This window comes from Gymnoscopelus braueri, assembly GCF_963280865.1.
Source record: "Gymnoscopelus braueri genome assembly, chromosome: 22".
In the NCBI taxonomy this organism is placed as follows: Eukaryota; Metazoa; Chordata; class Actinopteri; order Myctophiformes; family Myctophidae; genus Gymnoscopelus; species Gymnoscopelus braueri.
The window spans coordinates 36,732,016-36,747,830 of record NC_137624.1 but is presented as its reverse complement, the minus strand read 5'-3'; the positions used below and the strand labels follow the sequence as shown (position 1 = coordinate 36,747,830).

The 15,815-nt window shown below is 40.4% G+C and overlaps 1 protein-coding gene and 1 pseudogene across 2 annotated transcripts; one reads left to right on the top strand and one right to left on the bottom strand.

Moving 5' to 3' along the window:
• Positions 1-4,035: 4,035 nt before the first annotated feature.
• Positions 4,036-5,602, top strand: LOC308077823 (zinc-binding protein A33-like; annotated as a pseudogene). Its single transcript has one exon. The product of its transcript is annotated as a zinc-binding protein A33-like (transcript).
• Positions 5,603-12,855: 7,253 nt separating this feature from the next.
• On the bottom strand, positions 12,856-15,164 carry LOC308078992 (GTPase IMAP family member 9-like; the record flags this gene model as incomplete). The annotated part of the gene is made up of 3 exons (XM_080420330.1): positions 12,856-12,889; positions 13,635-14,508; positions 15,155-15,164. 3 exons carry the CDS (start codon positions 15,162-15,164, stop codon positions 12,856-12,858), a joined length of 918 nt encoding a protein of 305 aa, XP_080276456.1.
• Positions 15,165-15,815: the final 651 nt, after the last annotated feature.

Genomic DNA, 15,815 nt, shown 5'->3' with positions numbered 1-15,815 from the left:
CCCCGATGGAATACATTCCCTGAGATAAAGGTGTTGATGAATGCCCTTCGGCAGGTCTTGAGAGCTGCAGCCTCTGTGGACATTTTCAAGAACCACTTAAAGACAAGTACTGTATTTGTGGAATGTCTTCGATTTTTAGTTGTCTCCGCCAGGCCGAGACTATGTTTTTCATCCTGTCCGTCCGTCCGTGTGTCAGTCCGTCTATCTGTGGTCAGCTAATCTCCGGCACCGTTGGCCCAATCACAGCGAAAGTGTGCACACACACTCCCTGGATGCCAGAGCTGCTTCAAAATTTTCAGATCGGCCTGTTATAGCGGCACCAGGAGGCTGATTTGTCAAACACATTTTTTGATTATAACTCCTACAGATTTTGTCCAAACATCACACAAATCGGTACACAGTATCTCTATAGTCATGTGATCAAGACGGATCTGTCCAATTTTTCATATTCCATCCTGATTGGCGAATTCCAAACATTGCTGGCCCACAATAATCTACCTGAACTGGCGGAGACCTGTCCTGTGCTCCGAGGAGCACTTTTTCAGTTTTTTTGTGTTTTTGTTGTTTGTAATCATTTGAATGTTCCATGCTATGTTTTTATTTCTGTTGTATGTAAAGCACTTGTGAGTTATCTCTGTGAGAAGTGCTATACAAATAAAATGCACACACTTACTTCACCACACGTTCATAAAAGTTGCAGGCAGGTCATGTCATTTGTTAATGAGGTAATCAAACGTGGCACTGCACTGGCTACATGACGACATTAGAGACTAAATTATTTTATTTATTTTATTTATTTTATTTATTTTATTTATTTTATTTATTTTATTTATTTTATTTATTTTATTTATTTTATTTATTTTATTTGCACAACATATTTGTATACATTTACAGGACATGTTAGTTATTTCCGAGGGAAAGATTATGAGATAGTTGTGCCGGTGAGGTAAGAAACCCTGGGGGGCTTATGTGAGAACCTCACCGTTTACATTACATATAATAAGAGTTATTTAATATTAAAAGCAAAGACGAACAGAAAACAAAACAAAAAATAAAAAACAAAGTATATACATATGATAAAGGGTATAGGACAACTGATAAAAATAAAAGTAGGCCTACAAGACTGAGCAGAAGAGACAAAACAAAACAAAACAAAAACAAAAACAAAAAGTATTGAACAAAGCAAAACAATTATGCTGTTACATATTCATGTGAAAATAAGGATTAAATTATTTGGAAGCTGGTCTAGTTTTAGATTTGGGTATTTAATTTACTTATTAGGCTTCTTTTATATGTAGGTAGGGAGGATGTGGTAGCCACCAATGAATTAATGGATGATGATGGTTTTATGCCTGCTCATAAACTTAGTGTGTCTGCCTCCTGGACCAAACCTCCAAGATGGTTCCACAGGAGAGGAGCCTGATAGTTGAAAGTTCTCTCTGGGAGCACACACGGACGCACGCACGCACGCACGCACGCACGCACGCACGCACGCACGCACGCGCACACACACACACACACACACACACACACACACACACACACACACACACACACACACACACACACACCTTATTTCAGCCTTGTACCAGGCAGAATCTTTAAATAGACACTCCAGAATTATGAGAAAATGGTCGGCAAGAAAACAATCAACAGTAAAAAGACAAATATAGACGTAATCTGAACATTGTTGGCTCAGGGTTTTTTGCCCTTAAATAGAGTCAAGGTATATATACTTGAATCTTTATAATGCCAATTTTATGCTCTTTTCAAATATTTCCATTTTCGGGTTTGGGTTCAGGATGTGTGTAATAAAGGGTTAAAATGAACCCCATATGGGACATCATTTCAGCCTGTTACCTGGCAGAATCTTAAAATGCACACTTCAAGGATTAGACAAAACCAGGTGACGAAAAATAATCCACCCTATTAATTATGATCTAGCTCTGCCAGGAGTTCACCCCTGTCTGTGTCTGTGTGTCCAAAAGGCTTTCCCTCCTACAAAAGGAAAAGCTTGTTGTTTTAATATTATCATTTGTATTGGTCAGGCTAGCTTATGAGCTAACTGGCCAACACTCCACTTAAAGGAGGAGTTCACCCAAAAAATGACTTATTTTTATTTTTGTTTTTGTGGCATTCCTAAGCCAACAATTTGATGACCGTGTGTATTTCCGGTAGGAGACACAAAGAATCTACTTTGTGTCTCCTACCGGATACATTAGTCGGTAGGAGACGGGAATCAAATTATTAGCTTAGGAATGCAACAAAAACAAAAACAAATCCATGAATTCAAGGCTTCATGAGGTGTGCAATTGATAGAAAATAAGTAATTTTTTGGGTGAACTACTTGTAAAAATGTTCAATAGTGGAAGGTGTAGGTATAGGTGTGATCACCGTGGTGCGCAAATTACGACGCACTTCTTTTCTTTTGTTTGTTTTATTTTTCACACTGTGCAGGGGGTTACAGGGTATGCAGGTTTAGTTGTGTGGTTTTCTGTATATCAGACAAAATACAGAAGGAGCAAAGTTACCCACATGTAATCAAAAGCAACATTAACATAAATCGATTATACTGCACATCAAACATATCCGAACTAGAAACAAACTTACTTAGAATGAACGCACACACTGCTGCTCTCTGTACCAGACCTGACACACTGACCAAACATTTGCTTTTATACAGGTGCATGGGATTACACATCAACTCAACAGCAGGTGCAACTAATGCCCAATTAACTGCTGTGCACTCAGCACAGATTGAGGTGAAAACAAAGGGGTCCATTAGAGGAGAAAACTGAAACAATACTACTAAACTTAGGGTTGGGGGAATCTTCTTAACACTACTCCTTTAACAGATTATAGGAGCTTTAGCTGGCTATATCCACAATAATAAGCAAGAATACTGGCGTTACACCACATCAATGCCTCCTGCTCTGTCCTTTAGGCCTATCTTGAATTGAGTTATCTCTGATGTGACTGTGTTTTGTGTGTGTTCAGCACCGATCCTCTTCTCCTGACTGACTGGAGCGCTGGAACTTTTTCTTTTATTTACATTAACCACTTGAACCCTAGCTTGAACAATTTAGCATCCCTATTTTCTGAGCGGAACATCGGCCAAAAATAGCAGATCTACAAGCTCACAACACAACGCACTGCTGTTGTGGTGGTAGAGGTTTGGTGTGTGAGGGAAAAAGAGCAGACCAAGTACAGAGCCTAAGGTACCTCTATAAGGTCAAGTTTACTAAGAGTTTGACATTTCAGAAAATACACTGATGATGACTATGCTGTCAAACAAGTCTACGAAGCTGTCTATGAAATGAAGTTTAATCTGAAACACAATTGTATACAATATGTAGTGGGGGTCCCTGCTTCATCTCTCTCTCAGCTAAAGGGTCCTTGGCGACCTGTTTGGGAAACAGCGGTCTAGTCAAGTCGGACTCTGGATCCACTAAGAATGATTATAGCCCTCTGCTACCATCATGTGTTGAATGAAGGTACTGCATCTTATGAAAGGCTCCCTGACCATGACAACGCACTGAACGCACAAACTAAAACGACCCCCCCCCCCCCCCACACACACACACACACACACACACACACACACACACACACACACACACACACACACACACGCACATGCACACGCACACGCACACAAACAAACACCCACAGCTATGATGAAACAAATAAAAGTAGCAACTGCCAGAAAAAAATAAAACAGCAACACACATCTGAAATTATTATTTCCAACTTTCCAAGAAGTGACGCAGATGTAGTTTCAATTAGCGTATGCGTGAATTAGATTTAGTGCGTGTGTGTGTGTGTGTGTGTGTGTGTGTGTGTGTGTGTGTGTGTGTGTGTGTGTGTGTTACACGCATGGTTACACGCATGGTTACACGCATGCACATGCATGCGTGTAACCGGTCTGTCATAGTCCCGCCCCTTGACAAACTCGTGTGAGAAGAACCAGGAAACAGAGAGGTTGTTGTTATTCTGCCGAGGACACGCTGAGATTCACCTTCAGAGTCTTTCCGACCAAACTAGCTTCCAGTGAGGGAGGACAGACTGTCTTTCCACACCACAGCTACAGAATACTGACCCACACTGGAACCTGCTGCTGACTCTGACAGCTCAGCTGAATGGACTTTAATAACAACCAGGATTCAAAGTGAAAAGTAAACTTCAGGGAACATTCTATCTAGAGCAGGGAGTGTTGTTGTTGCCACCACCAAGTCACCGACTGACCGATTTCCTGTCTTGGAACAGCAGAGTGTTGGTTGTTGCTTTACTCAAGAGACACTAATGGCTTCCAAGCTGGGTCTTTCAGAAGATGACTTCTCCTGTCCTGTGTGTTGTGATATCTTTAAAGATCCTGTTGTCCTGGCGTGTAGCCACACTTTCTGCAAAGCCTGTCTGCAGAAATGGTGGAGAGAGAAGGAGCATAAGGAATGTCCAGTTTGTAAGAAAATCGAAGTCAACCGCCCGCCCTGTAACCTGGTCCTGAAGAACCTGTGTGAGGCCTTCTTACAGCTGAGACATCATCAGAGAGCCTCAGCGGTGGTTCCGGAGGATCTCTGCAGTCTGCACGGCGAGAAATTAAAGCTCTTCTGTCAGAAATGTAAAGAGCCGGTGTGCGTTGTGTGTCTCCATTCACAAAAACACACCAACCACGGTTTCAGACCCATCGATGAAGCGGCACTGGATTACAAGAAGGAAATCCAGAAAAAAATTACACCTTTACAGAAGAAACTGACAGACTTTAATACATTTAAAACAGAATGTGAGCAAACGGCACAACACATTAAGGTCCAGGCCCGGCACACAGAGAGGAAGATCAAGGAACGGTTTTAGAAGCTTCGTCAGTTTTTGCAGGAGGAAGAGGATGCTAGCGTTGCTGCACTGAGGCAGGAAGAGCAGCAGAAGAGTCAGATGATGAAGGAGAAGATCGAGGCTCTGAACAAAGACCTCGCATACATCTCACACGCAGTCCGAGACGTAGAGAAGGCGATGAGAGCTGAACACACCGCGTTCCTGCAGCAATACCAGATGTGTGTGTTACACGTCAGCCCCATCAACCGCAGCCACAGCATGCAGACACAGCCTGTCTCAGGAGCACTGATAGACGAGGTCAAACACCTGGGTAACCTGTCCTACAGAGTGTGGGACAAGATGAAGCACATCGTCTCCTACACTCCTGTCATTCTGGACCCCAACACTGCCCGTTCACAACTGATCCTGTCCGACGAGCTGACCAGCGTGAGACGTGGGAAAACGCAGCAGCTTCCTGACAACCCGGAGAGGTTCGACCACTGGCACTGTGTCCTGGGCTCCGAGGGCTTTAACTCGGGGACTCACAGCTGGGACGTCGAGGTGGGAGACAACATCCACTGGGACCTGGGCGTGGTAGCCGAGTCTTGCCAGAGGAAGGGTGTCAGGGGGGGTAAATTCTGGACAATACGCTTAGGTAAAGGTCAGTACATGGTCCTCCAGACCAGGATCGTCCAAACCGGGGTCACCTGTTGATCTCCCGGTGAAGCAGAAGCCCAGGAGGATCAGAATCCAGCTAGACTGGAAAGGAGGAAAGCTGTCGTTTTCTGATTCCGATACTCACACTCACCTACACACCTTCACACACACTTTCGCTGACACACTCTTTCCCTACATTTACACTGGTCATACCGTCCCTATCAAGGTGTTGCCAGGGAAGGTCAGTGTTAGTCTGACACAATGTAGTTAGACATGATGATGATGTCATGTCTTTAACCCATGAAGACCGGGAAAGCATCTGTCATTTTAGATTTGAACCACTTTAACCATTATTTTATACTTTGGCTATTCAAAAATAGCAGATCTACAAGCTCATAGCGCCGGCACTAGAGTGCGGCGCTATGAGCTTGTTGATCTGCTATTTTTTGGAAAAATCATGTTTCTCTTTTGCAAATCTTTGAATATATATTTTTGAATAATACAACAAGACAATCAACTAAAAGAGTACATATAGTTGGGGGAAAATCTCAACATGACAGTGATTCAAGCTGGCAGAGTTGCTTTTAACAGTACTATTTTCAGTATGCTCGCTGAACTGTTCTGTTAGCTATTTTCCTATAGTCTCTTAAATAAGATGGGAGACATACTGTTTCTGATGTGAAATGGAATTGCATACCAAATTAAAGTCAGACTATAGAAAAACAATAAGTTATTTTGTATTTGTACAAAATATTTCATGCATACCGACTTTTGTATATTTTTTTGTAGTGTGTCACTCACAATGATGTTGGTTGTCTAGTACTTCTAATACGTATATTTCTACACAGCTTCTCAGAATCGCTGTACCACTTTGGATGTACCTCAAAAGATTTGACTAAACTATTTCATTTAACTTTTCACAGATCCTGTCATGCTACAAAATAATTCACCGATATGATTGATTGATTTTGGTTCTAATTAAATACATCTTTAAAGAAAATTGTTCATGAAGGAATGATGTTTACTTCAAATAAACATTGAGTTCAGTTGCTTCAAATAACAAATATCCACATTGTATGTTATAATTGACATACATCATGACATTTTATATGCAAATTTAATTTTGTTGAATAATATACTGGATGTGATATAAAATAATACCTCTATCCCAGATTACACCGGTCCAAAACCCAAATCCAGTATATATTTTATTTCCGGTTACGTCATTCATGAGTAACTGGTATCTTGATAAATCAAGATAGTATAATCTTGACTAGAGTAACTCTAAATCCAGTACATTACTCATTCCAGTTACCTTATTTATGTAGAACACAAGGGGGGATTATAATCTGGAATAGAAAGGTATAATTTCAGTATATTTGCACCGAATTATCTTATTTATGAAAAACACAAGGGGGTTTAACTAACTGGACAGGATAGATACAGTATCTGGTCTAACCCAAAATATGTTGCCATTGCACAGTTTACCGCTCTGTTCCCATTGAAAAGCATAGGCAGAATCAAACACTGGCTAGCCCACTTTAACCACGGGTATGATTTGGCTGGGGGTTGTAGTGGGAAATATGAAATGACTGATTTGTACATTGTTTCATTACATTCAGTGGTGTAAAGTAACTAAGTACATTTACTCAAGTCCTGTACGTAAGCACTATTTTGAGGTATTTTTACTTTAGTGGAGTAATTTCCAATTCTCAATACTTTTAATTCTAATCTCAGAGGCAAATATTATACTTTTACTCCACTACAATTATTTGAAAACTTAAGTTACTAGTTACTTTGTAGATTTTGATTGTTATTACAAAACGTGGCTATTTGAAAATAGCCGATCTACAAGCTCACAATACGAGGCATTGCGACACGTTGTGAGCTTGTTGATCGGCTATTTTCAAATGATACATTTTGAAAACATGAAATGGAAGATTTCTGCATAATGAGTACTTTTACTTTTGGTACTTTAAGTACATTTTGATGCCAATACTTTTGTACTTTTACTCAAGTAGATTCTGAATACCGGACGTGTACTTGTAACAGAGTATTTTTGCATTTCAATATTGATACTTTTACTTGAGTAAATTTTTAAATAATTTATGTCCTGTTTCATCCGTTTCTTCCTGTTTCACCTGTTTCTTGCACCTTGACCAAAACTAATTCCTGTGTGTCTCAACGTAATGGACAATAAAGTGTTTCAAAACTTTCACCGTTCTGAAAACAGCTGGAGAGGCTTTATCATTCATGCTGTCCAACGTGACAAATGTTTTGACTAATGTTCTACTGAAGAAAAGACACCGAACATTTACAAATTTACTGAATACTTGAACATTTTGAATGTTGGCGGTTTAATTTACTATTTTAATTTTACTAGACGCAATACAATTTATTTATTGTATTGCGTCTAGTAAAATATCACCCTGTGACTGTGAGTAAGAATATGCACATCAAGTCATTTCTGAGCTAAATGTAGTTCAGAAATGATGTGCTGACCAATGTGGCTATGGCAAACCTCACTTTTTTCTATGTATGTATGTATTTTTGTATGAGTTTTTACAACAAAATAAATGATATAACAAACACTGTTTGATTCTAGCTGAACCTTTTAAAACAACTCAGAAACTATGCGCTGCTTATGAGCATGTAAATAAATGACAGATGACTGTAGTACTATGTTTTACACAGCAGAGGGAGCCATGTATATCAATACCCACGTACTCTACCTTCTGGCCTCTCTGCATGGCTTGTCACCACCATGGCAGCCCGTGATGGACATTTTCATTAATATTTCATTTTTGCCACGGACATGCAAAATAATAATTTCACCAAAAACACATTGGCCTAGCCCTAAATGTATAATAATGGACTCCTAATGTGTCGAAGGGTCTATTCCAATGTGCTGCACATTTTAAAACAATAGTATGTCTGCTTTAACTACTGAGCCACTTAACCACCAAAAATATTGTATCCTAATTATTTTGGATAATAATAATTGAGTCTAATCAGTAGAGACTACAGATACATATGACTTAGACAACAATGAGATAAGAGTGGTATAGAATACTGATCAAAATTGAGTAACAAACAAACCAACAAACAAAAGGAGATACAAATGAGAGACATTAAAGAAGTCTCATCAGTACAGACAGTGCTTCCATCGCAAAAGGGCCACTTACTGTAGCTGCAAAGGTGATTGGGTGCGTATTATGCATAATATGGCTATACCTATACGGTATTATAGAGATTGCTAGCTTTTCAAAGGACAGGGTTACTTGAGGTAGTAGGGGGTACTAAGCACAAAAAATGGCCAAATCGTTACGCGGCGGATAAAAGCATGAAATTTGATACAGATGTCCCTTGGGTCATCCTAAAACATCCTAGAAGGGGTGCCCAAAAAAATCTTAAACAGGAAGTGACTTATGGACAAAATTCAAAATGGCCACCTAAACTGTTGACCGTTGACTCAAAAGACACCAAAAGAATCTCCAAAAAGCATAAAATTTGGCACATATGTCCCTTGGGTCATCCTAAGACATCCTAGAAGGGGTGCCCAAAGGAATCTGAAACAGGAAGTGAGTTATTGACTAAATTGAAAATGGCCGCCTAGTGTTGTCGATTGACTCAAAAGACAACTAAAGAATCTCATAAAAGCATACAATTTGGCACACATGTCTTTTTGGTCATCCTAAGACATCCTAGAAGGGGTGCCCAAAGAAATCTTAAGCAGGAACTGAGTTATTGACAAAATTGAAAATGGCCGCCTACAGTGTTATCTATTGACTCAAAAGACAACTAAAGAATCTCATAAAAGCATACAATTTGGCATACATGTCCCTTGGGTCATCCCAAGACATCCCAGAAGGGGTGCCCAAAAAAATCTTAAACAGGAAGTGAGTCATTGACAAAATTGAAAATGACCGCCTACAGTGTTGTCGATTGACTCAAAAGACAACTAAAGAATCTCATAATGGCATACATGTCCCTTGGGTCATCCTAAGACATCCTAGAAGGGGTGCCTGAAATTATCTGAAACAGGAAGTGAGTTATTGGCTAAATTGAAAATGGCTGTGTACAGTCTTGACAGATGATGCAAAAGACACTCATAAAAAATTATCTCATAAAAGCATGAAATTTGGTACAAATGTCCCTTGGGTGATCTGAATGCATCCTAAGGGGTGCCAAAAAAAGTTTGAATAGTCTCTCAATGGAAAACACTCCTCCCACACGGGCTGCACTGCTACAATATTCAAATCGAGCAGCCAATCTAGCATTTGGTCCAGAAGCCTGAAAGCTATGCAATCTCTACCATCTCCTGACAAATAAATTAAAGTCGCTGATTCGTGGACACCTTTATGGACACTCTTGCCAGAGGCTGCTTAAGTTTGTAGAGAACTCAAGTGTGGCTGCAAAGCTGAGCCCTTCTGTTCGAGAAAGTGTAGATGCTGGGTTACCTTGCAGAGCATTATGCCAATGTGCTGGTAATTGCAAAATGGCACACATGAATACATGTAGTTACTAAACACTAATCACAAAAAAACAGTAATGATCAAGAAGAAAATACATGAGAAGATAGAGTGTAAAACAAGCAAGAAGATGCTTGAGAGTATAAATAAATAAGATGCAGAGAGTAAAATAAGAATATGCAGAGTAAGATAAGATGCAGAGTAAAATAAATGAGAATATGCAGAGAGTTAGATAAATAAAGAAGATTCAAAGAGTACAATAAAAAAATTATGCAGAAAGTAAAATAAATAAGTGATGTAGAAATGAAAACAGAAGGTAGACTACAAAATACGGCAAGTTATGCACTGCATAACCTGTCGTATTGAGTCTGCATAATATGCAGACTGCCATGGTCAACTGTTTAAACAGCCATTTAGAATTTCTTCAACATGGTCCCTTCCTAAAAAGTTTAATAAACAAGCAAACAAATAAATAACCCCTTCTAGGATATATTAAGAAGCACTCAATGTACGTACCAAATTATACACTTTATGACGTCCCCTTATGTTTTCTTTTGTGTCAACTGCTTTTAGGCGGTCACTTCCTGTGTAAAACCTTTTTGGGCACCCCTTGTAGGATGCGTTCAGATCACCCAAGGGACATTTGTACCACATTTCATGCTTTTATGAGATTCTGTAGGTATCTTGCATCATCTTTCAACACTGTAGGCGGCCATTTTCAATTTAGTCAATAACTCACTTCCTGTTTAAGATTATTTTTGGCACCCCTTCTAGGATGTGTTAGGATGACCCAAGGGACATATGTGCCAAATTGTATACTTTTTGGAGATTCTATAGGCTTTTTGAGTCAATCGCCAACACTGTAGGCGGCCATTTTCAATTTAGTCAATAACTCACTTCCTGTTGAAGACTTTTTTGGGCACCCCTTCTAGGATGTCTTAGGATGACCCAAGGGACATGTGTGACACATTTTATACTTTTTGGAGATTCTTTAGTTGTCTTTTGAGTCAATCGACAACACTAGGCGGCCATTTTCAATTTGGTCAATAACTCACTTCCTGTTTCAGATTTTTTTGGGCACCCCTTCTAGGATGTCTTAGGATGACCCAAAGGACATGTGTGCCACATTTTATGCTTTTTGGAGATTCTTTTGGTGTCTTTTGAGTCAACGGTCAACAGTTTAGGTGGCCATTTTGAATTTTGTCCATAAGTCACTTCCTGTTTAAGATTTTTTTGGGCACCCCTTCTAGGATGTTTTAGGATGACCCAAGGGACATCTGTATCAAATTTCATGCTTTTATCCGCCGCGTAACGATTTTTCACTTAGTACCCCCTACTAAGGTAGCCTGGTAAACCCCTCCCTCCGGAAATCTTTTTCTGCACCATTTTTTCACTGTGGTCCCTTGCATGCTGTTGACTTTAATTATTTAATTGTCTGACCACACCACATAGGCTACACTCCATGAATCCATTGTCTTAAAAAAGGAAAGAAAACAAGTTTTTTCTCCAACAAAGGATTGAAAGCACATTTTGCTATATTTTCACAGAATTGAGGCAGCTATTAGCAATTGTTTTGATTGATTGATTGAATATTTTATTAGGCAAAAAAAATGTAAAACAGCACAGTTACATTTAAAATACTTTGTGTAACAGGTCCGTTCATAAAAGTCCTTGCGGACTTGTTTCCAATGAGGGCCTTGGTATTTAATTCATAGGCATATATAGTGGCACCACAGTTCAAATATCATTTCAAAATAAACAGCAAAAAAATTTACATTATGTACAACAAAAAAATAAAAAAGAGGGGGGAAAAATCATTTCTTCTAGCTGTCTTGTTGTCTTCACATGTGCAATACTACACATCTCCTGCAACATGTTAATGAGCATGTTACTTTACAAGTCACCGAAGTCATTCAAACACATTTTTACATTATAATGAAGAACATTTTATTTCAAAATAAAAAATGTGCCACGGACATAGACATGTCTTGCCACGGACACGTTTCTCCGTGTACGGACATGTTGATGACCCCTGAAAGTTTTCAAATAATTGCATTGGAGTAAAAGTACAATATTTGCCTCTGAGATGTAGTGGAGTAGAATTAAAATAATTGAAAATTGGAAATACTCCAGTAAAGTAAAAAATACCTCATAAGTACATTACTTGAGTAAATGTACTTAGTTACTTTACACCATGGGCTTACATTCCTGGGTAGACTTGTATGTTGATAAGTGTTTGACCATGACAAAGTAATGTCTCCCCAGGCTGCATGTCCTTGACAAGCTCGACTGTTGGGTCCACAGTAGTCAAATGTCACTAAACCCATCTAATTGCAAAGCCATCACTGTGACATTCAGTAGAAAGTCAGGAGAAAGTCATTCCTCTTTTCCTGTGTGGCCAACGGCTACTATCATGTGACAGTGTCTAAGTGAAATGACTAAGATTATAATTAATTAATTAATTAATTAATTAATGTGTAGCATATGGATTTACAGGAGCCGGTAAGAGTTGAATATTAATAATAATAATAATAATAATAATAATAATAATAATAATAATAATGGAACAAATACATTGAGTAATCAGTTTTATTCATTTCAATACAATATGTGAAACACTGTCTAAGCAGAAATATTATTACAGAATCAGCTCCTGAGAAACATACGCAAGACGATCAATACATACAAGCAAACACTGTTTATTAGAAATTATTATTCGTCGTTTAATGACCAAATCTGTGTTCAGGTAGGCTACCAAAATCACTCAAGATGTGTGTTCCATGGTAAAAGCAGTTCATGATAAATCTTTAAACACACACACACACACCACTTTTAAGGTGTTAATTGTTGCAATGATTCTAATTACACTTTTGAATTTGATGCCATTGACATTGCCGTTACCGTTGCCATTTTGGGCTTACAACACACCCCGGTACACATACAGATAGCAACTATGAAACACACAAGTCCCACTAGGATCAATGGTGTTCCTACAGACTGGGCTAACGCTGAGAGTAGCGCTGCAATACCAATTCCAATTCCAATTAGCACAGACCCAAACGCCGCGAGTGCCCCCGCACAGTGATGAGCTGTGGATTTTTGAACTAGGGGGGCTATATTTTCTGACGTGCACATAGCCAATCAGCTCAGTGCTAGTTGAAATACTGTATTCAGCATGTGATTTTTTATGTGATTATATCTTATTATTTAGTTGCATTGTTAATTTGTTGTTTTTTATTTTTGTTTCAATTAATTAATTATTTTATTTTCCTTTTAGTTTTATATAAAAGCCCTTTACATAGACTCACCCACACATAAGTACTTAAAATAATCAGACAACTTGTCTTTGTCTTGTCTCAGAGAACTGGGTTCTCTTCTAAGCGATCCCCTTCACACTCTGCAGTGCAGAGACTGTTGTCTCGCATTGTGAGAGGAATGTACACATTCAATTCAAGTCCATGGCTTTTTTAGAGTAGCCTAATGTTATGCAAAGCAGCCAGGTAGACGCTATTGAGAACGGCTCGCCGCTGACGGCGCGAACCTTGAGAGGCTATTGTTTAAACTTTAAGGTGTTAAGACCGCAGCTGACGGTGCGTGCTCGCGCGTGCATGCATGTGGAGCTCCCAGCCCCCCAGCCAGCGCCAGAACTAAGAGGTCGCCGACCCCCCATAGCACCCCCTACAGCGCCACCTTTGCCTTTTCCTCTCTTCCTCCTCCTCCTCCTCCCGTCTCCTCTGCTCCGCCTGCTCTTGGTCCTGCTGAGCCTTCTGCTTTTCCTTCTCTCTCTCCTCCTCTAGCCACCTTTGCCTTTTCCTCTCTTCCTCCTCCTCCTCCTCCCGTCTCCTCTGCTCCGCCTGCTCTTGGTCCTGCTGAGCCTTCTGCTTTTCCTTCTCTCTCTCCTCCTCTAGCCACCTTTGCCTTTTCCTCTCTTCCTCCTCCTCCCGTCTCCTCTGCTCCGCCTGCTCTTGGTCCTGCTGAGCCTTCTTGAACATCTCGTTGGTGTAGTGCATCCCACCATTGTTCTCTACCATCGTCTTGATCATGGCGATGAGTTCTTTGGCCTGATCGCGGTCGTCCTCGTCGAGGTTGTTGAAGGCATGGTACCGGCCTCCGCACTTGTTGATGATCCTCCCCAGTTCCTTGGACTCCTTCTTAGCCTCGTCAGGACTGTGTAGGTCTTTGCAAGTGAACAGCACAATGCTGTACATGGAGGCGTCGTTTCCAAAGTTTCCCTCGATCCATTTGACGGCATCCTGCTCCTCCGTGGTGAACCTCACCCCTAGCCTTATCACCAGCAGGAAGGCGTGCGGCCCCGGGAGGGACAGGTCAATGCATTCGTCTATTTCTGACTTCAGCTCTTCATTGCTTAGTCCTGTGTCAAACAGGCCTGGTGAATCAATGACATGCACCAAGGTCCCATCCACTTCCCCAATCTGTTTACTGCACTCAGTGGTCACAGAACGAGGACTGCTGCCCACTTGGAAGTCCTTTCTTCCTAGGATTGTGTTCCCTGTCGCACTCTTCCCTGAGCCAGTCTTGCCCACCAGGACTATCCTCAACAAGTACGGACCTGCACAAGCAGAGACAAAATCAAAAGAAAAAATAAAGGTGAATTGACTATTATATACAAGTTTAATCCTGAAGGATACTTAAGTTAGAGTTTCAGACGTGGTGGAAATGAGACACAGAGACAGGAATTTCATTAAACTCTCTTTGTTGATCAAAACATTCCCTCCATATCAGTCTCCACATTGGAACTGGTGTAACCTCCCCAAAGATCCGTCTATATATCTCCCCGGACGGAAATATCCGTTCCCCCTATCCCACAGTGTGAGGTAATACCCAAAACATTGCCTTTATTACCTAGATCACAAACAAAGATAAATCCCCTTTATACACAAAGATAAGATAAGAGAGGAACTTGCTTGTGTCAGGGGACCAAGGTGTTCCCAAAACCATTGGTTCTCAAAGTGGGTCCTTGGGGGGTATCAGGGGGTCCCCAGCAAAATTAAAACTCTTACCTATATATTTTACCTTTTTTGTTTTTTCGTAAATTAACGCCCTACTTGATCATACGCAGCGTCACACAAACGTATCAAAAGTAGATGTACACTTATCTGATACTTTTGCAAATTTTTTATTTGAATCCTGAAAAGTAACAGTTTTGGACAGGTTCCACCCGACAGAGACAGTTTGACTTAGATGTATTGTCTTACCTTCAGCCATTATTTGCGCTGCCTCTCTATGACACCAAAAAAAAAAAATTACAGTCTTTATGTACAGTGATCGTCCAAAATGTGTCCACGAAAGAGAATGAGTGCAACTAGCAACTACTTCAGTTATCTAACTGAGGAGAGTAGTAGTGTAGGGGCAGTGGCGCCTAGCTTTTGAAGCCAAGGACAGCACAGAGCCAGTTGCCTGGCTCTCCCAGACCGCCCCCCCCTCCCCCCCCCCCCCCGACCTCCTGGCCTCTCCACCACCCACCAGAACGACAAAGGACTTAATATCAACTCACTCGCACGTAATGTAACATATATAGTAATCCACTTTTAAAACAATTCACACAAACACATCGCTTTCTTAAGGGTTTGATTCTGCGCACCCCCATATATCCTGCTCAATGGGTTGATCCATTTGAACTGGGGGCGGACCACCCCAGTAGACTGTGAGTTTCTCACATTACATTACATTACATTACATTACAGTCATTTAGCAGACGCTTTTATCCAAAGCGATATAGTCAATAGCACTCAGCATTTCACCATGTGTGTGCAAAAAACAGTCGGTGGACCATTATCTACAGTACTTTGAGTTAGGCTTCCAGAAAGTTTATGTACAGAGAGAGAGAGAGGATATGGTATTAATGTGTTTGGGAAA